We start from the raw sequence: 27,074 nt of genomic DNA on the forward strand, positions 1-27,074 counted from the left end.
GGGCGAGGCAGTCAGTGGCTGTGGGTTTCTCAGCCTTTTTGTTTCCAAGCAGATCCTGGGGATGTTTTTCAGGCTGTTGTGGGTCCTGGTGGAAGGATGTGAGATTTGGGAGGGGGAGGGGATGCAGGAACAGAGGAAATAAAACGGGGGGTGGGGAGAGGAGCAGGAAGGAAGGGGACGTCACAGGCGCGGGGGTGGGGAGCAGAGGGGAGAGTGAGGAACTGGTGACTGAGCTGACTCGTGGGAGGCCTGGATTTCATTCTCTTCTCTGCCACTGACCTGCTGTGACCTTGGGCAAGTCCCTTCCCGGCCCTCCAACTTTGTCTGACTTGTCTAGTTAGGGTGGGATTTTCCGAAGTCCCTGAGTCACTTGGAGCATGTGGCTCAATGGGACCTGTTCTGAGGAGCCTGGGAGCTCCTGGAAATCTGACTTTGGACCAGAAGGGAGTCTGTCATTGTCTGTGCAACCCCCAGCACCGGGAGGCCCGCTGGACATTCCTGTAGTGCACAGAATTAGCAATAAAAACGAGAGGGGCCAGGTTCTCTGGCGTTAACGCTGAGTTGAGTGTTGGAATTTGGGCAGGTCAGAGAACGTGGATTGCTTGGCTTAAGGTGATTGAATGCCCCACCCCTGCCCTGATCTCCCAGGCAGAGGGTCTAAGACTTCCCTGGCATGAGGTGGCCAGTCTGTAGCCGAGATGGGAACCGACAGCTCACTGCTGGGTGAGTCCAGGTCAGACGTGCTCCATCCATGGGTCATCGCCACAAACTGGGCTGGGGCTCTGGCTCTGAGTTCCTCTGGATTCTGTCCGCCGGTGCATCCTCACCAGGGACAGGCTCTGCTCTCAATTATCTCCCTGTCTTCAGTAGGGCTCGGAGGGCTGAGGGCAGAACTGGGCTCAGCAGTGGGAGCTGAGTTAACCGCTCACCTAGGGGTTCTCAGGGCTGAATGGATCCAGCTTGCGATGGCAGTCGCAGTGGCTCTTCGGTTTTCAGGTGTGTCCCCGGGAGGTCCCCGCCGGAGTGCGACCCCTCGTGCTGAGCTCTGTGCAGCTGCTGGGGATGACGCAGGCCTTGCCAAGGAGCTGGCAGTCTGGGCTACACACGCCCACCTAGCAAGGGGCGGGGTAAGGGCTAGATCTAAAACATGCCCCTGGTGTGTGTGTGTGTGTGTGTGTGTGTGTGTGTGTGTGAAGACAGACACGTACGTTTGCCGTGCCCTACCGTGCTTTAGCCAGCTGATGATTGGGTGGGCTCGAGGAGGACTCTGCAGGGCTACCAGGAGGAAGAATCAGAGCGGTGGCCCTGTGGCCACAGAAGCAGCTCTGAGACACAAGCAGCAGGCTGGGCTGGGCTGAGCTGGGCTGGTGTCCCAGGGAGAGCAGCATGCACTTTCGGGCCAGAGGAAGGAACAGACTGAGCCGTCTCACCACAAGGGGCCCATGAGCGGGGAGGGAGCAGGGCTTGGTGTGAATGGATCAGGGCTGCGGGGTGGGGGGATGCTGAAGAGGGGACGAGCCAGAGACCCTCAGCTGACGTCTCTGGCAGGGACCCAGTGGGGCTCCAGGTGGTGGCTGTTCCTACAGCCCGACTGGGGACCAGGCTGCCCGCGCACTCTGGCGACGTCTCCAGCCAGCCAATTGTTTCTGAGCTGGGGCCCTGCCGTGGGAGTCCCTGAGTGGGAGCCTGGTGTCGACAGGGCCGGGGGCCCTCGGATGTTGTGAGGCTTTTAAACGGACTCATTTCCAAACAAACTTTCTGAGAGAGCCCCTTTAAACAGCCCATCCCAGATCGTGTCCACAGAACTCCTTCACTGCTCAGCAGGGATCTTGGCTCCTAATGAGGGGTGATTAGATGAGGCAGAAACTGGCTAGACAGGGCAGACAGTGCCCCAGTTCCACGCCCGCTGCTTCCTAATGCCCAGCGCGAGCAAAGCAGATGAGTTGAGAGGTGTCGATCTCTCACCAGTACAGCCCTGTGACCCATGGCTGGGGTTCCTAGGCATTACCCCAATGCAAGAAGAGCAGGTGCAGGCTTTGCAGACAGCAACGTGGCTGGTTGTGTTAGGTGGTTGATGTCCCTTTAAAAACACCCTGGCTAGGGATGTAGCTTGTTTAGGGTCAGCGAAGCCCTTCTGGCGCTGGCGCTGGAATCCCTGGGTCAGGCCGGGGATGCAAGCAGGCCGTTGGCGTTGCTTGTGATGAGCAGGGGGGAGGTGGAGGGAATGGGGTGTTAAAAGGTGTCTGCCCTAAGTCCTCCCCCTCAGTGAATCTCCACGCGCTCCTAGCTAGCGCTGCACTTCCGGTGGGTGCGGGGACCAGAGCTGTTCACTATGTCAGCCTCGGGTGGCTGGGAAGGAAGGAAGTGGCCGCAGAGTCAGCTGGTGACGCTGTGCTGTGCAATGCTCTGTCTAAGGTGCTGAAAACGTCTCGGCGTAGGCTCATAACCACCGACTAACAGGGTTAGTACAGTCTGGAGCGCCCCTCGGACTCTCCTACTCCAGTCGCACAGCTGTCTGGTGAACGGGGCACACCCCACACAGCGAGACACCAGCGTGTTACATGCCGTGTCACATGGCGTCATGTGTCACAAAGGGGACCCAACAGACATCCTGTCGCTTACGTGCGTGGGCAGCACTCCGCACAGGGAGGGATCCCGGAGAACCGCACCGATCCGCCCCCTGCGGTGCCTTAGCCAGCTGCCCAGATACCTCGCACGGCAAACGGCTCCTGCGAGTGGGTATGTTTGGCCGACAACGTCTCAGCAGGAAGGCCTGGCTAGTGGTGTAGATACCAGAAGTAAGGGCCAGCCTGAGGCAGGGGGAGGGGCACCGAGATCTCCGGCGAGGTGGGCAGAAAAGGTTTTGTAAAATTATGGTTTTGTTTGAAAAGGCATTTTCTTGGGGGGGGCGGGTTGGTTGACCATTACCGCAGCCCTGCTAGGTTTTCCCGTGTGCTGAGCTGTACTGCCTGTCACACACTGCCATCAGCCCGGCAGCACTGAGCTTACTGGGTAATTATGCCTTGATAGTAATCAGAGGTTAACTTTCAATAAGAACAATAATTTCTCCTTTGTGGGGACATGAGGAGACCATGTGGGGCCAGCAGGAGCGGCCCCAAGCATCCTAAAAGTGGGGGGAGCATAGACCTGACAACGGAGTTCCCTCTCCCCTGAGCTGGCTGTGATGTTCTCAGTGCTCCGACAGCAATGGCCAGGTGCAGGGAGCAGTAGGGATGCCCCATCCTAACCGGCGTCCAGACTTTGCTGGCACTGACGTGCCACAGGCTGAGGGTGCAGTCTCCAAGGCAGGTTGCAGGCATGAGCCGGAGACTGGAAGCAGCCTGGAGCGGTCGAGAGCTTTCCCCATGAATCCTATCAGGGAAGCGAATAAAATGCTCCTGTCTGAGCATGTCCCAACCAGCCAGCTTGCTAGGCTCTTCCTGGGAGCTCGGGCAGTGTGGTTCTCCGCTGCCATGGAGCAAACGGGGCAAGATGGCTGAGCAGGCTGTGAACCTTGAGGGGCCACTCGCTTGGCCTAGCCCGGTGTGTTGGGCCCATAAGAGTCAGCCGTTGCCCTGCTGGCTGGGGGAGCCTGTATTCCAGCCTGGCTGAGCTGGGGTGTCGGAGGAGGACGATGCAGTGAGAGCTGGAGCTGTCGAAGGAAGTGCTCATCTGCAAGCTGCTTGTGCGTGCGACTTCCCGGCCCCTCTCTTGTAATGCCCCCGGGGGTTTGCCCGGAGCTCAGCAGATGACTGGTGTGACGATTGCCGTGCTAAGAAAGGCCTCCTGGTGTAAAGGGGTTGAGGCTCCCGCTCTGCCCTCAACAGGGCAGGACGCTGTAGGGCAGCCAGCTCAGTGACGGTACTTGGGACACTGAGTTCCTGGGGTGACTCCTCCGGGCACACCTGTGCTGTGGTGCTGTTTCCCAGGCTGGGTGCAAGACAGGGCTAAATATAGATCCAGAGCCACCAGCTGCAGACAGCCAACTTCCACCAGGGCTCCTGGTCGCCACCCAAGGACTTATCGATACTGGTCAGCTCTTCCAGCCCCTTCACAGGATCCCTGTGCACTGGCCCCGCCTGCCTTGGGGTTCCCCTTCTGCCCCCCTCCCCAAGCTGGAAAAGCTCCTTTCCCCGTCTCCGAGTCTGGGCTGTAGCGTGTTCTCCCAGAAGGGGTCAGGAGAACTTGGCTTCAGTGAGACAGTAGGTCAGAAAGCGAAACGAACGATAAAAGGAACAAAGAGCTCCCCAGGTCCCGGGCCCCAGGATTCCAGCATGCAGAGAGGCCATCGGGAAATGGTACAGAACCCCTGGGAACGTGAGCCTCTCTCTCAGTGTTTAGTGTTTTTGGCACTGCCTGGGTAGACTCCTGGAGTCCCAGCCCCTTGTGATGGGATCCCCCGGGATACAGCCTGAAACTGGGATACTGCTGTGCCCCCTTAACTCTCCAGCCTGGGCTGGCTCTCACAATGCTTTGCTAGTGACAAGCAGCAAACCCCTCCAGGCGCTGTTATCACTCAGTACAGCAGCATGGGGAGCCCCACACCCAGCTAGCTCGCATGAATGCTCCCAGAGCCACCCACACACAGAAAGGCACCAGCCAAATCCCCCCCCACCCCAGCTCTGCAGCCTTACACCCCAGAGCGGTACTACCGTCTTGCCCTGGTCAGAAGCCTGACCAGTGTAAGTTTATTACCCAGTCCGCCCCTCCCTCAATGTGGAGAGGACAATGCACCGGCCTTTGTAAACTGAGCTGAGATTGCCCAAGCTCTTCAACCAAGACACACTGTTTTAGGTAAAATAGAAACCAAATTTTTAACCACAGAAAGACAGATTTAAGTGATTATAAGTGGTAGGTATGAAAGGTCAGAGAGCGTTACCAAAGAAAATAAAAGGTAAGCGCACAGTCTAAATCTTAACCCTTATTACACTAGGCAGCATTTGGATCAAGCAGTTTTCTCTCCCCGCTGGATGTTACAGTTCTTAATACTCAGGCTTCTCCCGTAAGCCTGGGACCAGTCCCCTCAGCTGAAGTCTTTGTCTTCCCAGCATTCTTGTTGCTTCCAGCATTGGTGGGGGGAGGAGAAAAGCCGTGGCATGATGCCACTGGCCCTTATTTTATACCCTCAGTCCACGTGCCTGGAAAATTCTGGCCCAGACGTGTGCTGGTGGGCTTTGCAGAGTCACAGGTTGGAGCTATCCCCCGGCTTGGTCTTCTGCAACTGAGTCCGAGTTGAGCAGTTCCCATTGCCTGATGCTCATGCCACTGTCATTGAATTGTAAATCCTTTGATTATGACTCCACTGCTGATTAATTATCATTGAACACCCTCCTGGGAGTGGTTCATCTCCTTTGTATGGCGCTAGCAAATTACAACATATTTCAGTAACACTGGCAACATACATACTTGGACAGAGCAATGGGTTTCAGCAGATCCTGACTTTTCATAAGATATTTTACATGGTATGCTTTGTATGAAATATACATAATTGTATGACAGGGTGAATATTGGTGTTCCAGGGGGCTGCTTTGAGGTACAGAGTGCCACATCCCCTACTCCAGCCATGTGGCCGCACAGCCCTGTGAGCTCAGGACTGCGGAGGGCCATTATCTCCATTCCCAACAGCGTGGCTGTTAATCCCCTTGGGAGCTCTGCCCTTCCCAGCTGGAGCCCTCACCCTGATCTCTGCTCTCTCTTCTGCCTCTCAGGCTCCCGCCCTCGGCTCGAAGACTTTTCTCCAAGGCTAGTCGAGCACCCCTCCGACCTCATCGTTTCCAAGGGGGAGCCGGCGACGCTGAACTGCAAGGCGGAGGGGCGCCCCACCCCGATAATCGAATGGTACAAGGATGGGGAGCGGGTGGAGACGGACAAGGAGGACCCACGATCCCATCGCATGCTGCTGCCTAGTGGCTCCCTCTTCTTCCTGCGCATCGTCCACGGCAGGAGGAGCAAGCCCGACGAGGGCGTGTACGTGTGCGTGGCCAGGAACTACGTGGGCGAGGCTGTGAGCCGGAACGCGTCGCTGGAGGTGGCCAGTGAGTGGGGTTCTGGGCACACTCTCAGGGGGTTAACACATGTGATGCTTTGCTGGGTCTGCACCGTGCAGAGGGCCCGGGCTGTGGAAAGTCGTGTTCTGGGCTCCAGGGCAGAAATCAGCTGTTTCGCGGTGCAAGCGCTGGGAGCTAGGGGGAAAAAGCGGGCATGCAGCGTGCTCAGGGGAGGAGGCAGAGCAGAGGCGGAGGTGAGTTGGGCGGGGGAGTAGGGATCTGCCGGTGGGTGCTGAGCACCCACCAATTTTTCCCCATGACCCGGAGCTCCCACGGAGTCGGCGCCTATGACTTATGCAACAGACCAAAACAATAAAAGAATCAGACAGAGACCACACAGATAAACAATAGAAAAGTAGGGTCCACAAAGGCCAAACAATAGAAGTAGATTTCACAAATACAACTGTTGATAAGTGGTTCCTGGCCAGGCAGAATGCTGTCAAACAAAGTTTTCTTTAAACGCCTTAAGATCTGTTTCTTTATCCGGTGACGGTGGGTACTCTTAGGACAGGAGTGCCTTCCTAACAGCCCGATAATACACTGGTTTGGTGCAATTTAGATGGAACGTGAGGATGTGACTCTCTGCACCTTAGCTCATGGCTGCTGTTTTCACTGCAGAAAAAGGCCTCAAACCTGATGGGGGGGTGAGCATCCTGCAGGAACCTGCCTATCTCACATGCGCAGCTCCATCCCTGCCCTACTCTCTGCCTCTGGAAAGCAGAGGATGCTTCCTCCCTGGGCATCCTGAGTGCAGATATCCAAGGGGCTCTTCTCCACTACAGTCCTGCAGCCTCATCAGTCCTTGTGCCTGCTTGGGACAAAGCTTAACCCCATCCCTGCCACAACCCAAGCGGGACCCTTCGTTACGTCGCCCCATTACCCTGTTCCCGAGATCTGCACTGATGCTAGTTGGAGGCCTCTGTGTTCCATGGGATAGGCTGCAGAATCCATTCCTCGCCGAGGGGCCAGGTTCCATTTTGCAAAAACATCTGTTCCTAGCCTTTGTGGCTGTTCACACTTGATTCCAGACAGGATGTGAACTGATGCAGTGCTGTCTGCCTGAGTCTGCAGCCAGCCTGAAACAATAGCTTTCAGAGAGCTGTGACTGCCCTATTCATTTCAGTGGGACGTTAACGCTGAAACCTGAAGGGAGTCGTTTCAGTGTCGTTCAGCTCCAGTATTTCTCCTACTGTCTCAAGATGCCCTCTCCCCAGCGGCCTGACCCTCCACGGCTCCCTGCCGCTGGCTCCTGCCGTGCCTCTGCGTGTTGCGCACACCAGCTCTGCCGCGTGTTACAAACTGACCATGGGGGTAGGGGCTGCGTAAAGCGAACAGAACGAGGTATCAAAGCAATAACAGCGGCTGCTAAGCTGACTGAGTCGCGTTCTGTTCTGTAGAACCCGCCAGTTCAAACTTCAACGAAGCAGGTACAGACTCTCCCGCCAGTGCAGAACCCAGGGGCCTTGCCCTGGGAACTGTGGGATAAGCAGGGCTTTGGTGAGCGCGAACTATAAGAAAGACAATGGCAGCTGACAGCACCTGGAAGCTAAAAGGACCTTGCCGGCTTGAAAAGTCGTCAGTTTCAAGAAGTGAGCTGAATGTGGTTTCAGAGCTGCGCCTGTCCTGAGACCCCCCACACTCCTCTGGCTTTAACAGTCCCATTGACTGTGTTGATCTCACTCACACACGGAGGTAACTGACAATTAACCACACACAGGGGCGAGGCAGCGCCTGTGCCTCCTCTGATGGGTCTAGTGTGCTGGTGCTGGCACGGCGACCTGCTTTGTGGGTCCCGCTCGAAGCTGGGCGCGCTGCACAACTGGAACAGGGTCACAGATTACACTGGAGTCTGTCGGTCTCTTGGCTGCTGGGGTGCTGGTGCTGCTTGGTGACCTGAGAGCTGCTGGGGTGGGTTACTGATCTGCTTGCTCTTCCCTCATCGCTCTAAGAGCTGCAGATCTGACATGCTGCTCCTAATTGGCAGAGGCAGCCTCTGCTCTTTAGCCTCGGTTAGGGGAAGGGTTTATCCTGGTTAGATTCCTTTGTGCTCCTGAGCTGTCGGCGTATGACCAGCCCAGTCCATCAGTCACCCGCTCCTGACGTGGGGTCTTTGCACATGCCTTCAGGATTAGCCTCCGAGAATTCCCCCAGCCCGATAATGGGCCAGAGCCTTGGGAATATCTCTGTCCCCAGGCACCCAGGTATGCGCTCCCCTTTGGCTGGAAACACCAACCCTACAGAGAGAGGGACTCCTATCTGCGATCAGATTCTTTTCTCTGGCCTATCTGCAGCTGTTCCTTTGTGCTCCTGACTCTGAGGTGAACAAACACTCCTGATTAGTCAGCTTTGTCCACAGCCGTCAATGGCAGGCTGCATTCCAGGCAGGCTGGGATGTGTCTTTTCTAGCTCTCTGAGGGGATTCTGGGCTCCTCCAGCCAAAGAGACCCTGGCTGTATTTATCTGCCCTGACCTCCCACCCAGTCTCCTCTGTGCTGTTCCTTGGTGCCCTGACCCCATTGTCTTCCCTAATGGCTCGACAGAGACAAAGATCTGCAAACAAACAGTGCAAACCCCAGCCCGGGGACCGTGGCACAAGATGAATGGCCATGTTACCTGTGACAAGGCCTTGTAAAGTCACCCGCCGCATAGGAAATGAAATGTCATTTCTGCTAAGCCCTTGAGTCGCTGACATTACAGGCTGGGACCCGGCATTAGCAGAGCTCAGGAGCAGACAGGGCTGATAGGAACCCAGGTGATTTGTGGCTGGGCTGATAAGTCACAGTCTAAATAAAGCTATCAAAGGAGCGTGCTGCAGCCAGGGTAATTGTTCAAAATGCAGCCATCAGATAAGGGAGATCTATAAAAGGCTCCCGAGAAGCAAGCGGTAAGGAGCAAGGACTTGCGTGCAGCAGCTTTGGAGGTGCTTGGATTTGCTCCCAGCAGTTAGTTTGTAGAACCCGAATCCTTTGGAACGTGGAAGCGTCCAATAAATAAGCGAAACGGACACTGAGTCAAATGAGGCTGCGATTCCTCCAGCTGCCCCTCAGAGCGGGGCACATGCCCCAGCCCTGAGCCCGTTACAGCTTTACAAACCAGCTCGATTCCCGTCACTTCCCCAGTGCCCCAGTATCAGGGAGGGGACAGATAATAAGAGAGAAAATCTAATGCCACTATATAAATCCCCGGTACGCCCATAGCTTGAATACCGGGTGCCGTTCTCGTCACCCCGTCTCAAAAAGGATATATTAGAATTGAAAAAGGTGCAGAGAAGGGCAACAAAAATGATTGGGGGTATGGAACAGCTTCCATCTGAGGAGAGATTAAAAAGACTGGGACTGTTCAGCTTGGAAAAGAGGCGACTAAGGGGGGAGATGATCCAGGGCTGTAAAATCCTGGCTGGTGTGACGAAAGTAAATAAGGAAGTGTTATTTATCCCTTCCCATAACACAAGAACTAGGGGGCACCAGCTGAGGTTTAAAACAAACACAAGGAAGTATTTCTTCACACAATGCCCAGGCAACCTGTGGAACTCATCGCCAGGGGACGTTCTGAAGGCCAGAAGTATAACAGGATTCAAAGAAGACTTCGATGAGTTCATGGGTGATAGGTCCATTAATGGCTATTAGCCAGGATAGTCAGGGACACAGCCCCACGCTCTGGGTGTCCCTACGCCTCTGACTGGCAGGAGCTGGGACTGGATGACTGGGGATGGATCCGTTGGAAGCCCCTGGCACTGGGTTAGGTGGATTCTAATGTTCTTAATATGGGCATGATGCAGCAGTGCTCCGCCACTCCCCACCCCCTCCAAGGCAGCGGTGCCTCTCTCTCCTGGCTGGCTGCCTGCAGGGCAGGGCATGCTCTCTCCTGGCTGTGTGGGCCTGAGCTGTTCTCTTTGCAGGATACAGGTGGGGGGGTTCCCGATGTCCCTCATCTACCACATGCTCCTCTGGGGAGCTGAGCCGAGAACCATGGACCTTCTGCTCCAAAAGCAAGGCCCCTCTTGCCTGCGTGAGCCGTGGGAGAGTCCCTGTTTTCACTAGTGCGTGTTGACTGGTCTCCTGGAGTGCAGCGAACGCAGCAGCCCCGGAGTTACAAAGTGCTGGATCCAACAGTCCTGCCCGAAGGCTGGAGAGGCCTGGCTTTCATGTTCAGGGGAGTCCTGCCATGCCCTGAGCCTGCTGCAGCTGCTCCTGGCAGGGGGGGGGAATAGACCGGCCCTCTCGAGGTAATGGGCTCCAAGCGCGTTAGGCCAGTAAAAGCGAAGAGGAAAGGAGCTGCTGGGGGTGTTGTGGGGGGAGGGCAGGGGAGGGGAGGAGCGTGTGGGTGGCCAGATGAAGAGAGAGCTGGAAATCTGGGTCCGGCTAGTATCCCAAGTGAGCAGTTGGGACTAGGGTGGGGGTTCTTAGCTCAGGCCTTCAGTGCACCGGCCCCTGGCTTCCCAGGCCGTGCTAGCCCCCACCTGCCAGTACTGACGCAGCCAGGTGGGGCAAGCCCAGCGAGCACCTCTGACCTTCTGGCCTTTGCCTGGTGCCAGAAGCTCACCGGGTTAGATTTGGGGCTGGGGGAAGGGAAGCCGGGAAGGGCTGTGTGTGACTGAGGACACGCTGACAGCTCCAGGCAGAGCTGCCCAAGCAGCGGCTCGGAACAGCAGCCGGCCATCTCCAAACGGGAATTATTTATTGATTTTTGTGTCACGTCTCAGTCCATTACCCAGACAGGAGGCGTTTATGTAATTTGGAGAGGGGGCAGCTGCGGGGCAAACAGAATAGCAGCAGCTCCCCCCCCCCCCGCCCCCGGCCGGGGCTGCCCTGGGAGAGGAGGGAGCTGGGGGACAGAAGCAGTCTCGGGGGGGGCTGGGGGGAGCCGTGACTCGGTGCCGACAGCCCGTCAGGGCGTTGGCGCTGGCGCTGGAAGCAGCGGCTGGAACCTTGCACGGACAGGCTAATTTTAGAAATTCCTAATGGATTTCAGATGTTCCGACCTTGTGATTTTGAAATTGGGGGCTGTGGAGCTGGCTGAAGATAACAACAAACCAGTGCTGCAAACACCCCGGAGCGCTCTGTCTTCCCCTGGCGCAGTCACAGGCAGGGCTCTGGCAGGAATTACTGTCTAGCGCGGCCACTTACCAAGCCTTGTAATCAGGCGGCCGCCTCGCTGACAAGCTCTTCTCCCACTTGGCCAGCAGTTTCGCTTCCCAGTGCTTACAGGACCTCCCAGTGGTAAAGTGCAGCCGCTCCAGGAGGGGCGAGTGGAGGAGAGCATGTTATTAGAGCTCTTCCTTGAAGGGCTTTCAAACCAGGGGGAATGGGAAGAGAGCTGCTTAGCTGGGGCCTGCGCTAGGAAATGAGCGCTGGCTACCAGGGGGAAGGAATTAAGTCATTTCCTAAGTAACGGGAGCCCTTTGGGTGACCCTCTTAGCCTCCCGTCCGCAGGCAGAATGTGCTTGGGCAGATTAGACGCTTTGTGTTTGAAACGTGAAAGGGTCACTTGGGTTCCGAGTTAGAAACTCGGAAAAACTCCTTTCCCTCGTGGCCACAGATTGTGGTTGTTACTGAGAGAGGGGCAGATGTGGCTTGATGATTTTCGCCTGTTACATTTGGGCCAGAGTGGTCCGGTCTCGCTCTTCTCTTGCACGTTCCAGCCGAGGATGAGAAATGGTGGGGCTGTTATTTGCATTACAGATTTCCACTGCTTGATAAATCCACCCTCTCCCCTGGCTCCGAACCACCAAAGTTGTTGTGTGCGCGCTCAGGTTTGGGGGGGTGCCGCTCCTGCTAGCCAATGGGAAAATCATTTGCATAGAGTTAATCAGCGTTTCCAATGGTGGGTGAAATTGATTGTGCTGCAGCCATGCAATCCCATTCTCCTTAAAGAGGCTCAAAGATGTGTTGATCTGGTGCCTGCATTGATTGCCACAAAGGCTTGATCCCATGCGAACTCTTCCGGCACAGGTCCGCACAATGGCTGGGCTCCCAAAGGCTGCTTTCTAGCTGAAATGTTTTCAAGGTCAGTGTAACGTGTCCCAGAGGTTGCAGATGCTCCTGTTAGCTCAGAGGCATCCACTTGCATCCGACGAAGTGGGTATTCACCCACGAAAGCTCATGCTCCAAAACGTCTGTTAGTCTATAAGGTGCCACAGGATTCTTTGCTGCTTTTGGAGATGTAAGCCATTCCCAGTGCCCGGTGGATTTGATGCACAGAGCTATAAGTGATTCGGTGGTGGGCATTTGCAGCTATTGATTATAAAGTAAATCTGAGTAGAAGACCAGGTCCTGTCTACCCTGGAAGACTCTCTGGCTGAGCAGAGAGCTGGTGGGGTTAGAACATTGGAACCTGCAGGAGAGGGGAAGGAATTTATTCAGGTTGTGTGCAACTCTTCTTGTTCTTAACGCCTCTGCAATGCTTGTCTTAGCTCAGGGCTAAGCACGACCCCCTCTGCACCTGCACCGGGCGAGCGCGAATCATATTTCGTTCAATCTGTTTAAAGTTGCCCCGTTGGTTAAACTGGTGCAACTGTCTCCTGTCGGCGAGGCCTGAGCAAGCCCGGAGTTTCGCCAGCACCAGCGGGGAGAGCAGGCGTCGTGTTCTGAGAGTTTCTAAGGCAGTAAGACGAGCAAAATGAATGTAAAGGGGGAATCAGGAGTAGAACTGGCCATTGTGATGGATCTCAGGGTACCCAGAACTCTGAGTCGCCTTGTTATCCCCCTGCCTCCAGCGTGAGGGAGTTTTGTCTGTGGTGACTGGGTGTCCGCTCCCTGGTAGCGCCAGCCTTTCAGCACTCCTGAGGGTTCAAAAAAGAACTAGAGAAGTTCATGGAGGATAGGTCTATCAATGACTATTAGCCAGGATGGGCAGGGATGGTATCCCTAGCCTCTGTTTGCCAGAAGCTGGGAATGGGCAGCAGGGGATGGATCACTTGATGATTATCTGCTCTGTTCATTCCCTCTGGGGCATCTGGCATTGGCCACTGTCGGAAGACAGGATACTGGGCTGGATGGACCTTTGGTCTGACACAGTATGGCCGTTCTTATGTTCTCCTCTGGGCTGTGCCAGTCCTGACTTCACCTTGCAGTTAGCAATAGGTGCACCCCAGTCGCCGACTCCCCTTGAAGCACGCCCCTGTGATATCCAGCCCCTGACACTGATTACTCAGAGAAATCCCAGAGCCTCTGACCCCAAAGGTGCAGGGACCCCAGTTAAACCACAGCTCCTGTATAACGCATGGCACTGGTACTGAAACAAACGAAGGGTTAGTTAAGGAAGGACAGAGATTCTACTAGAAACAAGAGCGTGATGGAAACAAATGGCTGCAATACAAAACAAAATAATAAAACACGAACTAGGGCCGACACTTATTAACGGTTCCCTCTTCTAGCTGATAGAGCGGGTTTCCCGCATCCCCAAAGCTCAGTCTGTTGCAGAGCTGGCTAGCTTCACGGGAACCAGGATCTGATCTTCCATGAAACACGCCCCGCTCCACAAGCTGTCTCCTCAGCGAATGGACCCACTCGATGTTACACTGAAACAGTCTTTTTCTGAGTCCACAGTCAGGCGACCCCCATCTGGTACCATGTCCCTTCTTCACCTCCAAGTGGTTTTGGTTGTTTGCAGTTGTCTGTGATGGTTTTCCATTGACTGTCCTGGGATGGGGCAGCGGTGGAGAACTGAGCCTAGCATACCATCACCAGCTGACAGGGAGGGGTGGCAGCTCTGCCTGCATACAGGCCGTCCCCTAGTGATATCACTGCCTGCTGATGCCCCTTAGCTTTAAGCCCATAAGAGTATAAACCTTGATATAGATACATTATTCCTTAAGGGTCACCCATGCACACATCCTGCCATGGTTACGAGCATCAGAAAGTTCAATAACCTCAACTTTCGGTAGAGATCGTCCATGTTGTCCTTTATGGACGAATCCCCTGCAAGCCATGTATTTGATGTAGTGAATTTGTCAGGTCTGAGACAAGAGTTGTTTGCAAAGACCAGGGGACCCTTTGTCAAGGGGCCTGTTTGTCACAGTCGGAAACTTGGTTTAGTCAGAAAATGCTGGTTCACGGTGTTGGCCAGCTATAGATACAACTTCCAGGCTTTTGTTCTCCAGCCTACAGAAGCCTAAAAAAGTACACACCCATTTCTCCCCTTTGCAGGGCGCATCACAGTCCCAGGAAACGCCCGCTGCAGACATGCCTCGGACCTCGCTTTTAGGGATCTGAGCACTTCTCATCTGGGCTCAGCTTCTTAGAAATCCCATTGAAGAGCTTGGCAGTTTGGTGTCGCACCAGAGATGCAGCAGCACCATGGTGCTGGCCTCCGGCCACCTGGCAGCAGGCTGAGATGCTGTCTTGGGGGGTGCGCTCTGTTCCGGCAGTGAAGGAGAGCAGTAGCTGGTACTGGAAGCCACATGTGCATGTGGGGACTGCATGTTGAGCACCCCTATATGCAGTGCTAGGTGATTTCCAGTAAGTAAACAGATAAAGGACAAGAAAAGGCCGCGGGGGGCAGGGGCCTGGGGGGAGGCTTTGGCAGACTAGCAGTCCTTGATTGTTCTTGCAGCGCTAGCCTGTCTCAGCGCTAACGATTGCCTCTCAAGGGGAAGCTTGCTCAGGTTCTGCCCGACACCCCCAATCCTGCCAGCCTGTTCACATGGCTGCCCCCACCCGAGGTGTGGACGGGGTTTGAATTAAAGGAGCATTTCACTGTCTTGCACGTGTGTGTGTGGGGGGGAGACGAGGGGGGGAGGGGAATGAAGAGACCTGACTCAAGCAATTTCTCCTTTTGAATCACACAAATGGGAAGCGCATTCTGCTTTTCTCACTTCAAATATTTCTCTAGCGGGGCTTTTTTTTTTGGTTCCCTAAAAACATCCTTAGGCTGCTGAATGTTAAAATGTGCAGCCAGGTTTGCAGCAAAAAGGCAGCGAAGGGCAGTCGTTGTGAGGGGGAAACGGAAAGCAGCGAAGACAAAGCAGTTTGATTTTTGCTTGTATGCACATTAGGAAACATCTTCGCTGAGTTTGGATTTGGGCAGCCGCTGCTGGCACAGTGGAATTGTCTCTCAGCAGTGAGTGGTGGTGGACTATGGGGGAGGAGTGTATTTTAAAAAAAAAAAAAATCTGGATTTTTTTTTTTTTTGGCATACTGTTGACCTTACAATGTGGCCTTTGTTCCTGGTGTTGTGCTGTGCTCGGTTTTGGAAAACAAACAAAAATCTGTTGTGGGGAAGCAAACTGGAGCTGGCCACATTTTTTCAAATGAAAAGGGTTTTTTTTTTGTTTTTGTTTTTAAAGGCCTTTTTTTCAAAAATGAAATTTTTCACCAAAAAAACCATTTGTGAACATGTTTTGTGCCTTTCACAATTAAAAAACCACATTAGCAAACAGACAATTGAAAAGTTTTGTTCACCAAAAATCTGGTTTTAGGTCAACCAAAAAATTAATAGTCATTTTGAATGAAAAATATCAGGTAAACCTGCCTGAACCCCCGCAATTGGGTCTGTTTTGACCCTTTCTGAACAAAAATAACGTAGGAACAAGGCCGGCTTTAGCAAGTGCGGGGCCCAATTTGAACAGTTTCGACGGGGCCCCGGCAGGGATGACTTAAAAAAACCAACCAAACAAAAAACCAAATACCACACACACGTAAAAAAACACGTGAGGCTTGTACTCACCGGCCGGTGCTCCGAGTCTTCGGCGGCACTTCAGCGGTGGGTCCTTCACTCGCTCCAGGTATTTGGCGGCACTGAAGGACCCACTGGTGAAGTTCCACTGAAGACCCGGAGAGAGTGAAGGACTCGCCGCCGAAGTGCCGCCGAAGACCCGAAGCGCCGCCAGGTGAGTAAAAATTAAAAAGGCGCCTCCTGCCAGGGAAGGGATTCTCACTGGGTGCGGGGCCCTCTTAGGCGTGGGGCCCTATTTGGGGGAATTGGTAGAATAGGCCTAAAGCCGGCCCTGCATAGGAAACTTTTGCAAAACTAGTTTTTCGGGCTGGCTCTCTTGGGAAGAGACAGTTGTATTCTCACTTAGCCCTTGGCAGCAGGCTCTGGGACATTTTCAGAACTGTTTGTTTCTCTGCAAGTTCTGTCTGACTATTTCTAAGCTGCTGGCAGGAATGTTGAGTGCTCTGGACTCAGAGTTTATGGGGTGGGAAGAAAACCACCTTTTTTTGAGAGCAGAGAGGGGAGCATCCCTTGCCCTCCTGCCAAAAAAAAAAAAAAAGCAGGGAGCAGCAGGAGAGCAATGGCACTGCACAAGCTCCCAGAGTCGGTGAGCAGGAAATTCTTGCCTCATCCAGGGTATCTTACACCATTGCCCAGCTATCCGATCATGTGTGAGGATTTCCATCAGGGAGCTACAGCTCTCTGCACAAATACATGAAATCTGCATGTGCGTGACGTGTCCTTCCTGTGAGAGGAATCAAAGGGGAGCGAATCTGGGGTGCTGGAGGCAGCTACCACACAGTCTCTTTCCTATCTCTGTGCCTATGGCTGATGTCTGTTAATTCACTGGGGCAACTGCTGCTGGAATCTGTGCCTGGTTCTGCTGCCCGGTTCTGCTACCCACAGTTCAAGAAGGATGTTGATAAATGGGAGGAGGTCAGAGAAAAGCGACAAGAATGGTTAAAGGGTTAGAAAACCTGCCTTAGAGTGATATGCTCAAAGACCTTGATAGGTTTAACTTAACAAAGAGAAGGTTTGACTTTAGATCTTGACTTTAGCAAAGCTTTTGATACGGTTTCCCACAGTATTCTTGCCAGCAAGTTAAAGTAGTATGGGCTGGATGAATGGACTAGAAGGTGGATAAAAAGCTGGCTAGATTGTCAGGCTCAACAGGTAGTGATCAATGGCTCCATGTCTAGTTGGCAGCCGGTATCAAGCGGAGTGCCCCAGGGGTTGGTGCTGGGGCCGGTTTTGTTCAATATCTTTATTAATGATCTGGATGATGGGATGGATTGTACCCTCAGCAAGTTGGTGGATGACACTAAGCTGGGGGGAGAGGTAGATATGATGGAGGGTAGGGATAGGATACAGAGGGACCTAGACAAATTAGAGGATTGGACCAAAAGAAATCTGATGAGGTTCAACAAGGACAAGTGCAGAGTCCTGCACTTAGGATGGAAGAATCCCATGCACCACTACAAACTGGGGACCAACCGGCTAAGCAGCAGTTCTGCAGAAAAGGACCTGGGGATTACAGTGGATGAGAAGCAGGATATGACTTAGCAGTGTGCCCTTTTTGCCAAGAAGACCAATGGCATATTGGCCTGCATTAGTAGGACCATTGCCAGCAGATTAAGGGAAGTGATTATTTCCCTCTATTCAGCACTGGTGAGGCCACACCTGGAGTATTGTGTCCAGTTTTGGTCCCCCCACTACAGAAGGGACGTGGACAAACTGGAGACTCCAGCGGAGGGCAGCGAAAACGATTAGGGGTCTGGAGCAGATGACTTACAAGGAGACGCTGAGGAAACTGAGATTGTTTAGTCTGCAGAAGAGAAGAGTGAGGAGGGATTTGAGAGCAGCCTTCAACTACCTGAATGGGGGTTCCAAAGAAGATGGAGCTCGGCTGTTCTCAGTGGTGGCAGATGACAGAACAAGGAGCAATGCTCTCAAGTTGCAGTGGGGGAGGTCTAGGTTGGATATTAGGAAACACTATTTCACTAGGAGGGTGGTGAAGCACTGGAATGGGTTACCTAGGGAGGTGGTGGAATCTCCTTCCTCAGAGGTTTTTAAGGTCAGGCTTGACAAAGCCCTGGCTGGGATGATTTAGTTGGGTTTGGTCCTGCTTTGAGCAGGGGGTTGGACTAGATGACCTCCTGAGGTCCCTTCCAACCCTGATATTCTATGATTCTATGACTTGATCACAGCCTATCGAAGGGGTGGGCAAACTTTTTTTGGCCTGGGGGCCACATCTGGGTATGGGGTGCAGGCTCCGGGTGGCGCTTACTGTAAGCAGCTCCCGGAAGCAGTGGCATGTCCCCCCTTCAGCTCCTATGTGGAGGTGCAGCCAGGTGGCTCGGCATGCTGCCCCATCCACAGGCACCACTTCTGCAGCTCCCATTGGCCACAGTTCCTGACCGATGGGAGCTGCAGAGCTGGCGCTTGGGGCAGGGATAGCGTGAGGAGCCCCCTGGCTGCCCCAACGCATAGGAGCCGGAGTGAGGACATGCCGCTGCTTCTGGGAGCCACACAGAGTCATGGCATGGACCCTGCTCCCCAGTCAGAGCTCAAGGTCTGAATTAAAAGGACTGATGGGCCAGATGCAGCCCACGGGCCATAGTTTGCTCACCCCTGGGCTAAATGAACACAATGGTCCCTTCAGGCCTTGGAATCTATGACTTTATGAGTGTGACTGGCTTTTACGAAAGCCACACTGCAGTATGGAGGAGAGACAGTCCCTGTGGGAGCCAGGCTGCAGAACCTGCGGGTAAAGTTATCCCTGTCTGAGTGTGGTGGTTGTCAGTGCAAAGGAAGGAGGGCGAAGCAACAGAACAGTGAAGGGTCAGCCGTGATCATGAGCAGTGGGGACAGACTGAGCCTAGGGCCTGGGGAGATGCACCAGGAACATCTGTTTCCTTTTTAAAAGGAGCTTAAAATAGCAGCTATCAAAGCCCATGTCTCATGCTCCAGTGGGGGTTACACAGAGATGCCAGGGAGGAGCGTTGAGTGATGCCCAGGCGCTGGAAAACCCAGGCATCCCACCTGGAACAGCAGCCCCTGCTCTCCTGGCAGATCCCTGGCCACAGGAAAATGCCCAGTGAAAGGCGGCCCGCGAAGGGAATACAAGGCTGGCGCCTTTTTCTGCTCCTCTCCGATGTCGGCGACAGCCTGCTTTTCTTAGGAGCGGTTTGGAATTTGGAAACCTTGGGCAGAGCACCAGCCGGTAACGAGCCACGCTGAGCCTGGGAGATCCTGGCCGGGATTCTAGCTCCACAGACACCGGTAGCACCCGGGCGAGATGTTAAACATCCCTGCGTAGCAACAGCCGCAGCCTCACTGAGTGCAGAGCACCCCAGGGCACCCTGCAGCTGCGCTGCTTGGAATGGGTGCCGGTCTCCTGGCTCCCAGCGCCCCGGCTGAGGAGGTGTGTCCAGCCATGCCCTTGCTGGAGCAAACCTCTAGCCATCCTGCCACTAGAGTGCGGTATATGCCATGCCCAGGGCCGGCTCCAGGCACCAGCTAAGGAAGCAGGTGCTTGGGGCAGCCAATACAAAGGGGCGGCACATCCGGGTCTTCAGCGGGAATTCGGCAGCGGGTCCCTCAGTCCCTCTCTTCTTCTTTGAGCTGCCGCCAAAGTGCTGCCAAAGAGGAAGAGAGGGAGTGAAGGACCCGCCGCCGAACTGCTACTGAAGAACGGAGCTGCGCGCTTGAGCTGCTGCTGAAGTGCCACCGACTGGGTTTTTTTTTTGCCGCTTGGGGCGGCAGAAAACCACCTGCATTAACTCCACCTCTCCCCGTGTGCATGTAGCAGGCTCTGCTCACCCTGCACGTGCTGCCATTTGGTGCAGGCCCCAGGCATGGCCTCATGGCCCGTTTCTCTTCTTTACATTTTCCTGTTTTGTGGTTTTTAAATAAAAGAATCCCCCTGTCATGTTGAGGGGCACTGTTAAGCATGGAATCATAGAATATCAGGGTTGGGAGGGACCATAGGAGGTCATCTAGTCCAACCCCCTGCTCAAAGCCGGACTAATCCCCAAACATAATCTTACTCCAGTTCCCTAAATGGCCTCCTCAAAGATTGAACTCACAACCCTGGGTTTAGCAGGCCAATGCTCAAACCACTGAGCTATCCCTCCTCCCCAAACATGTGCCCAAGGAGACACTGCAGCTAAGGTCCAATGTTCAGCACGAAGCCAGATCTCTGATGTGCCTTCCTGGCCTGTCAGGCTGGGCGGGGCACTGCACGCTGGCACTGGGGGAGATTAGGATCTGCTAAAACCTTAACAGGTGCCTACTTTACCCACTGAATGCCTTTAACTGGCTGCCTTCACGGCTTGCCCAGGGCCTGTGAGCAACCAGCCTTCCAGTGCTCCACACCCAGCTCGCTTTCCATGAACTCCACGAAGGCTGCAGGGATTTTCCTCAGGCTTCCCACCAGAGCTGGGCCCTGGGCCTGGAGCCAGCAGCAGAAGCTCTAGAGCCAAGGCGCAGAGTGAGCCAGAGCCATGAGCATGTGGAGACAGGTTCGAATGGGAGGCCCAGCACATGGGTGGGAAAAGCCTGGCGTGGCCCATCTATCCTGCGGGGCCTACACCACATTCTGCTGCCTGGCTGGTGCTTTGCTCAAGGCTGCTAAGTGTCCTGGGGCTCCCATCAGTCGCTTGGGAGGTTACTTCAGAGCCCGCTATGCCTTGCCGTGTGGGATCACGCCAAAAGGCCCAGCATAAACAGTTCCTTCCCTGGTACACGTCTGGGCACTGCCCACAATATCTCAGCCCTGCAGGTCCCTGTCCTGCACAAGCTAGACACAAATTTAGCTCTTCCTCCTAAACCAGCCCTTCCAGGACCTGCTGCTGCTTTCTTGTGGTTCTCACTCTGCTCTGCACTCCCCCCGGTTGGTCAGTATTCCCCGTGCAGTCATGCCAGGGCCACCTGGACCAGGTGTCCCCTCCCTGCCAGTCATCTGCTACCCAAGAGCACCTTGGTCTTTAATGCACTTGTGCAAACTCCCCAAACCTGCTTTTGCACTCGGTCTCTCTGTTGGCCATTCCCGTTCCCTCTGCCATAGGATCATGTCTCTTCCCCCTCCAACACCATTCACGCCTGGGAGGTGCCTGACTCATAGAACTACATGTAAATGCAAGCCTTTTTCCTGCTGTTTTCCACACTGGGAGCCTTGGTTCATGGTGATGGAATCCTGCCCGGTCAGGTAGGACAAGGATCTGCTGAAGGGGGAAGGTGGAGCCTGGCAGCTTGGTGGGCCATGAGGGTTTATTACAGGGTTCTTGGCGGCTGCCTCTTCCGTCCCCACCCGCGCTGCAGCAGGGCTCCAGGCTGCACTTGCGTTAAAGGGAATGGCAGATTGGCTTGGAAGTGAGGCTCTGGTCCATGTGGGCTCAGGAAATGCAACCATGCATTGCAGTCATGGTGGATGCCTGGTGGAAAGAAAGCAGGTGCAGTGCAGACTCCTGCCTTTAGGGGGCTGCTCTGTGCCCAGCTGTGTGGGTGTGAGGCTGCAGCTGGCTCTGCCCCTCCCTGCCTAGACCTGATGCCCATTCATGGCTGGCCTGGAGTGGGCAGGGCAGGGGTGCAGGCAGCCAATCTCCTCCCTTTAGACAAGGGAGAGGTGACAGTGGGGCTCTGGGGTGGGTGGGCAGGGGGATGGGAGGGGGAGAGGGAAACGAGGTCACAGCTGTTGGAATGAGACTCCTGTGCCCCACTCCTGGATTTCCCCGTCTGGGGCTGGCAAAGGCTGTGGGGGAAGTTTCCTTTACTAGTCTCACCTGCTCACCACTCTACATCTCACCTGTCTGGCTGAAATACACCAGGTCTTCCTGCTCTCCGGCCACATGGAGGGGTTTTATTGGCAAGTTTGGAGAAGCCTCCTGGGCCGTCGCTGACCCTTCCCCGTGTCAAAATTATTCAAGCTGTTGCATTGTATTGTGCTTGGCATGACTCAACAGTGGCTCAAGTGTGAGGCATGAAACTTGGCAGGGGACAAGTTCCCGGGGCCGCTTAGGGCACTGCCGTGTTCTCAACCAGGGCTGTAAATCAAGTGAGGAGTGTCTGAATGGAGCAGGGTGGCAGGCCCTGCACTCTGCACCTGAGCTGGGGGCTTAACTCCATGCACCCCGCCCAGCAGCTACTCCAGTGCCTCCTCCACGAGCCCCTCTTGATCTGCCAGGACTCCTGGTTATAGAATCTGGCCTCTGCCTGATTTGAAACCATCCTCCCCCAGCAATCGCCGCTGCTCTCACTAAGGAGAGATGCCGCCTCTCCTACTGCTCTGAAACAGTGGCCCCCGTCCTGCCCCATCTGCCCCACTGAGTGCAGTGTGACGCAGTTATTGACATGTTCCAGACCGAAGGCCAACACCTCTCCAGTTCCTTCTTACTGCCCTGTGGCCTGAGTCGGACTCTCTGTGTCCAAAGATTTCTCCAGCTTTCATCTTTGGCCTCTAAATACATTTGTAAATAATCACATTACCGTAGTGAGTTTTTAGTGTAGTTAGTATAAGTCATTTTTCTCCCCATACAGGGACTCCATCCCTGCAGTCTGGGACTATGCCCAGAGTCCTGGGTTTCAGGAGCTGTCTCCTGCTCTCACTCCTTCTCCACAAGGGCCGAGCACCAACGCTGTCACTACTGTTTGGGTGAGACGCATGTTGCTGCAAAGTGCAGTGTCTGTCGCTCTTTTCTGCTGCAAACTTGCAGTGCTTCTGAGCTTAGATTAAGAAAAGTCCTTATGGAGCATGCTCTGAGGCCTCACTCTGATCTGTGCCAAGGAGACACCCGGCACGTCAGCCCAGTGGTGTAGCCAGGTTTTCGGCTTAGGGGGAGCACAAAACATAAAAAAGTGCCCCCCCTTGGCTCCCCCTCTGGCCATGCCCCCAGACTGGACCCTCCCCCCCCCCACTCACCTTCCCTCCTGCGCTTCCGAGCCGGCCTGCCGCCCTGCAGCTCTCCGCGCCGGGCTGCTGCTGCCGCCCCGCAGCTCCTCCAGCCATGTGGCCGGCAGGTGCCGCTTCTGCGCCTGCCGGCCTGAGCGGAAGCAGCTGCTTCCACTGAATCCCACCAGCTACGCTACTGCGTCAGCCCCATCAGATGAACAGCTCTCTGCCAAGCACAAGCCCCTCACTCTGATCTGCCAGGAGAGGGTTAAAGACAGGACAGAGCTCCCAGCTGGCCCAGACCATTTTGGTTCACGGAGCTCCTGAGGATGTCAATCCGTTCTATCAGGATTCGCCCCATCCCGGGTCTCCTTACTGTGGAAGGTGGAAGAATCAGATGCCCCAGTCCAGAGCCACTCCAGCTCATGGCCTGGTGTTTGGATGAGCATCAGAACTAGAACACTTATGCTCAGCACCCGTCTGAGCTATTCTTACTTGGAGTAGGAAAGACTCAGCTAGAACCTGCTACCCAGCTAAGGGGAGATGCTTCTCAGCCGGGGCTAGGATAAGCTGCTGTCTCCACGTTCTGCAGATATCCCAGTCATTTTAGAGCTCCTCCTGTTTATACAGAACTCGGGAGTTTCCATTAGCTCACTGCAGGTCCATCGTGCAGCGATCGGTGCCTTCCTTCCTCCAGTAGATGGACGTTCCATCTTTCCTCACCTTACAACAGCGAGGTTTAGGAAAGGCCTGGTTAGGGCCTTTCCACCAGTCATCAAACCTACAGCGCAATGGGACCTCAGTCTCATCCTATCACCACTCACTGGGCCGCCATTTGAACCCTTGGCAACAGGCTCCAGGTCCCACCTGTCTAGGGAGGTCAGGTTCTTAGTGGCTATTACCTCAGCCGGAAAGGTGGGCAAGATGGGAGCCCTCATGACACTCACCATGTACTTCACAAGGGAAAGCTCTTTTCATTTGCCTTCTGAATTCCTCCCCCACGCCAGCCAAGCTATCCACTTTCCTGTTCTCCTCCCCAAGCCTCTGCCTCTGGTGAGGAGAGGAAGCGTCCTTCCCTGGATGTCAGGCGTGCCTGGGCGTTCTACCTGCAGAGAACCAAATCTCTCCAAGGCTCCAAGGCTATTTCTTGCCATAGCTGAGAGGTCGTGGGACGAGCTATCCGCTCAGGGGATCTCTGAATGGATTGCTGGGCATATCACCCATGCCACCAGTTAGTGCGTATCCCTCCCCCTAACGGGGTAAGGGCACCCTCCACTAAAGGACTCCTGAAGGACCATCACCAGACATATGCAGGGCGGTGGCCTCGCGTTCCAGTCACACACTCATCAAACACTACCTGCTAGTCAAGCCTCCGCTGCGGACGCAGCACTGGGAACTGCCATATTTCCAGCATCATCCTTGCCAGCATCTTCACCGCCCTCCAGTCTGAACACTGCGTGTCCGTCACCCATGGTGTGAATACACCATGAATACACACCCAGAGAGGAAACGGAGTAACCGGAGATTCTCTGTGGTGCGCAGTTCCTATCTGTGTTCCTCTACCTACCTTCTATTTCTCTGTTTCACGTCCGGTTGGATTGCAGTGAGGAGGAACTGGAGAGGCGTTGGCCTGCATGGCCTCTCACGCCCGCGGTCTGGAGTGCGAGGTGAAGTACTGTGCATGTGCGAGCCAGCGGACACCACTGGAGCCTCCGCACTCGGGTGCGTGGAGCACAGATAGGGCCCACACCCCTCGAAGCACTTCCAGGTACACAGCCCCACAGGAGTGGTTGGCCTGCTATCAAAGGGGCTGAGCAACTGCACTTCTTACTGGCTTCCCTGGAGTTTACAAGGGCTCGGCCAAAATGGTGTGACAGGCTGGAACTGTGTTTGCTTTTTTTAAACTTGGGGGTCGCCCACTTTCTCACTCCAGTTCATTGAACAGCCCGGGGGCTTGTTGCCCTCTCCATGGCTCCCTGCGTGCCACCCTCCCCTCTCCCCCCAACCCTGCCATACCAGCTGTGACAGACTGGTAATGTCCTGACTGAACGTACTGGCTGGAGTTAGGGTTAACACCTTTGGGGTGCGTTGTACTGGAAATGCAAATGTTTATATGCTAGTGTGAGATTGTGTGGAACTTCTTTAGCAGTTAGACAAGATCACTGGAATCTCTGGAAGTTAGGGGGAAGTTCACAGGACTTTTTGGAGCAGTGTGTGGGAGGTGGATTTCCTTGGAAATACCTTGAGGTGAGAGGAATGCAAAAGGATGCCCTCCAAAGCAACCTTTGGAAGAGACGCCCTGGGGAGAGAGACCCTGGGCAACTCCAGGTCAAAGACCCCGGATCAGTGTAAAAGGGTGGACTGCCTGTGTCATGGGTGTGCTTGTTCTGAGCTGAAGCGGTGGTGAACTGGTCACCCCAGGGGCTCGCCTAGGGTGCGGGTCTGTGTGGGTGAGAAGGGTTTATCCTGCAAGAATCCAGGTTGGGGTTGGGGTGAGCGCTGGTAAGCTGATCAGCATGCCTGCAGGTTCCTTTAGTGCTGTTAGCATGTTTTCTCTGTAATGCTGTTATCCTAAGAATAAGTAGGCCTGCCGAGAAAGAGCTGTGCAGTGACTTATATCCGTAGCCTCTGTTATCAGTCTCTGCAGGGAAGTCAAGCGGGTCTGTGCCGGGAAGCAGGCAGGGAACTGTACAGCCTGGGGATTTCCCAGTAGGAAGGGAGAGACGCGCGTCTGCCCCCGGAAAGGCGCTGGCTGGGGAGCTGAGAGTGGGTGCCCTTGCTGTACGTGGAGAGGCAATATAGGTGCAGTTGCCCTGACTTGTGTCAGCAGGGGCGCTGTGGGCCTCTCATTACACACAACCTCCCCACATGCCAGGGGCTCTGTGTGCCGGAGAAACGCCATAAGGCGGGTGGGTAGGGCCTTGGTTGGCTCAGACCAAAAATGATATGGGCCATAAGTCGCCATGGGTGTGACCGTTAGGTTGCTGGAAGGGAAGGGTGGCCTTGTGGTTAAGGCAGGGGCTGGGAGTCAGGAGACTGGGGTTCTCCATCTAGTTCTGCCTGACTCCCGGTGTGTGACCTCGGGCACGCTTCCTCTGTGAAATGCCGGTTCCCTCCCAGCGGGGTGTGATGGAAATCAGCTCCACAGTCTGGAAACGGCCCCTTGAGCACACCTGCGTTTCCCTTTAGAGGGTCGCATGGTATTCCTCAAATGATGCAGGGAGCAGTTTGCTTTGGCCGCAAGTGCAGCGTCGTGTAGCGCATTTGTCATTCCCTGCAGTGCACGCGTGCAGGAATCTTCTGTACGCTGCAGGAACCTGACTTAAATGAGTGTGTCGCCTCTGCTGTTGTGTGACCAGGGTGACTTTCCATGCTGTGCACAGAGAGACCCCTCATTCATTAGATTGCTCTCCACACGTTCGTTAGAGAAATACCCCTGGAGCTTGGCAGCTTGTGTGGTTTCCCTAGGAATACTCTGCCATTGGTCATCCTTTAGTTACCTCCGGGGTCTAACCCCAGAATCTCTCCCTAAAGGATGAGCTTTAGCGTCCCCGAGGACTGGATGCTCTTTCTTTAGAGCCTGGAAAATCATTTCTTTTACTTTCCATTTCAAAACCTGTCTCAAATTGACCCTTGGGCCCAACTGCTAGGGAGGCGATGCTGGACCTCTGCTCTGGGCATGCCTCGAAAAAGGAACCAAAATCCTGTGTGTAGGTACCTAAATGAAAGTGGCCTGCATTTCTGAGCTACTGAGCTCCCCCAGCCGCACTCTGGCTTGGGGAAGGAGTGCCGGAGCTCGGTCAGTCGCGCCAGTAATAGTGACACTGGGCTAGCTGAACAGTAGTTAGTTGAAATTGGCGAGCACGCCGTGCATAGGCGCCTACTCCATGGGTGCTCCGGGGCTGGAGCACCCACGGGGAAAAATTCGTGGGTGCTCTGCACCCACCGGCAGCTCCCAGCCCTGCTCCCCACCCCAGCTCACCTCTGCCTCCGTTCCCTCTCTGCCGCCTCCTCCTCCCCTGAGCGAGCCGCTGCGTCCTGCTTCTCCCCCCTCCCTCCCAGTGCTTGCGCCGTGAGACAGCTGTTTTGCACAGCAAGCCTGGGAGGGAGAGGGGAGGCGGGGGAACATGGCATGCTTGGGAGGAGGCGGGGCTGGGGTGGGGATTTGGGGAAGGGTCCAATAGGAACAGGGAGGGGTGGAGTTAGGGCGGGGACTTTATGGCAGGGGTGGAGTCGGGGCAGAGGCGCGAGCACTCACCGGCGCAGAAAAAAGTTGGCGTCTGTGATGCTGTGAGACCTGATGCTGCCAGGCCTGAGGGCTGGGTGTTTGCTATTCCAGCCCAACCTGGCGACTCAGGTTGCTGTTTGCATGGCTGGAAATCACTCAGGGATGGAAAAGATCACTACCATGAGGCAGGCCCTTTGCTGGAGCAGGTTTGTTCCATACTCTCTGTGTTTCAGGATTTAATTCCGGCTCCTTCTAA

The 27,074-nt window shown here is 54.8% G+C and overlaps 1 protein-coding gene across 2 annotated transcripts in view; it reads left to right on the forward strand.

The window, feature by feature from the left end:
• Positions 1-27,074, forward strand: part of ROBO3 (roundabout guidance receptor 3) — a 190,658-nt gene that overhangs the window by 76,439 nt on the left and 87,145 nt on the right. For both annotated transcript variants that reach the window (XM_044997243.1, XM_044997242.1), the window contains exon 2: positions 5,709-6,035. In XM_044997243.1, the coding sequence (XP_044853178.1) occupies positions 5,709-6,035 (327 nt within the window). The remainder of the gene's footprint in view (positions 1-5,708; positions 6,036-27,074) is intronic.

Source organism: Mauremys mutica, chromosome 22 (assembly GCF_020497125.1).
Source record: "Mauremys mutica isolate MM-2020 ecotype Southern chromosome 22, ASM2049712v1, whole genome shotgun sequence".
Taxonomy (NCBI): Eukaryota; Metazoa; Chordata; order Testudines; family Geoemydidae; genus Mauremys; species Mauremys mutica.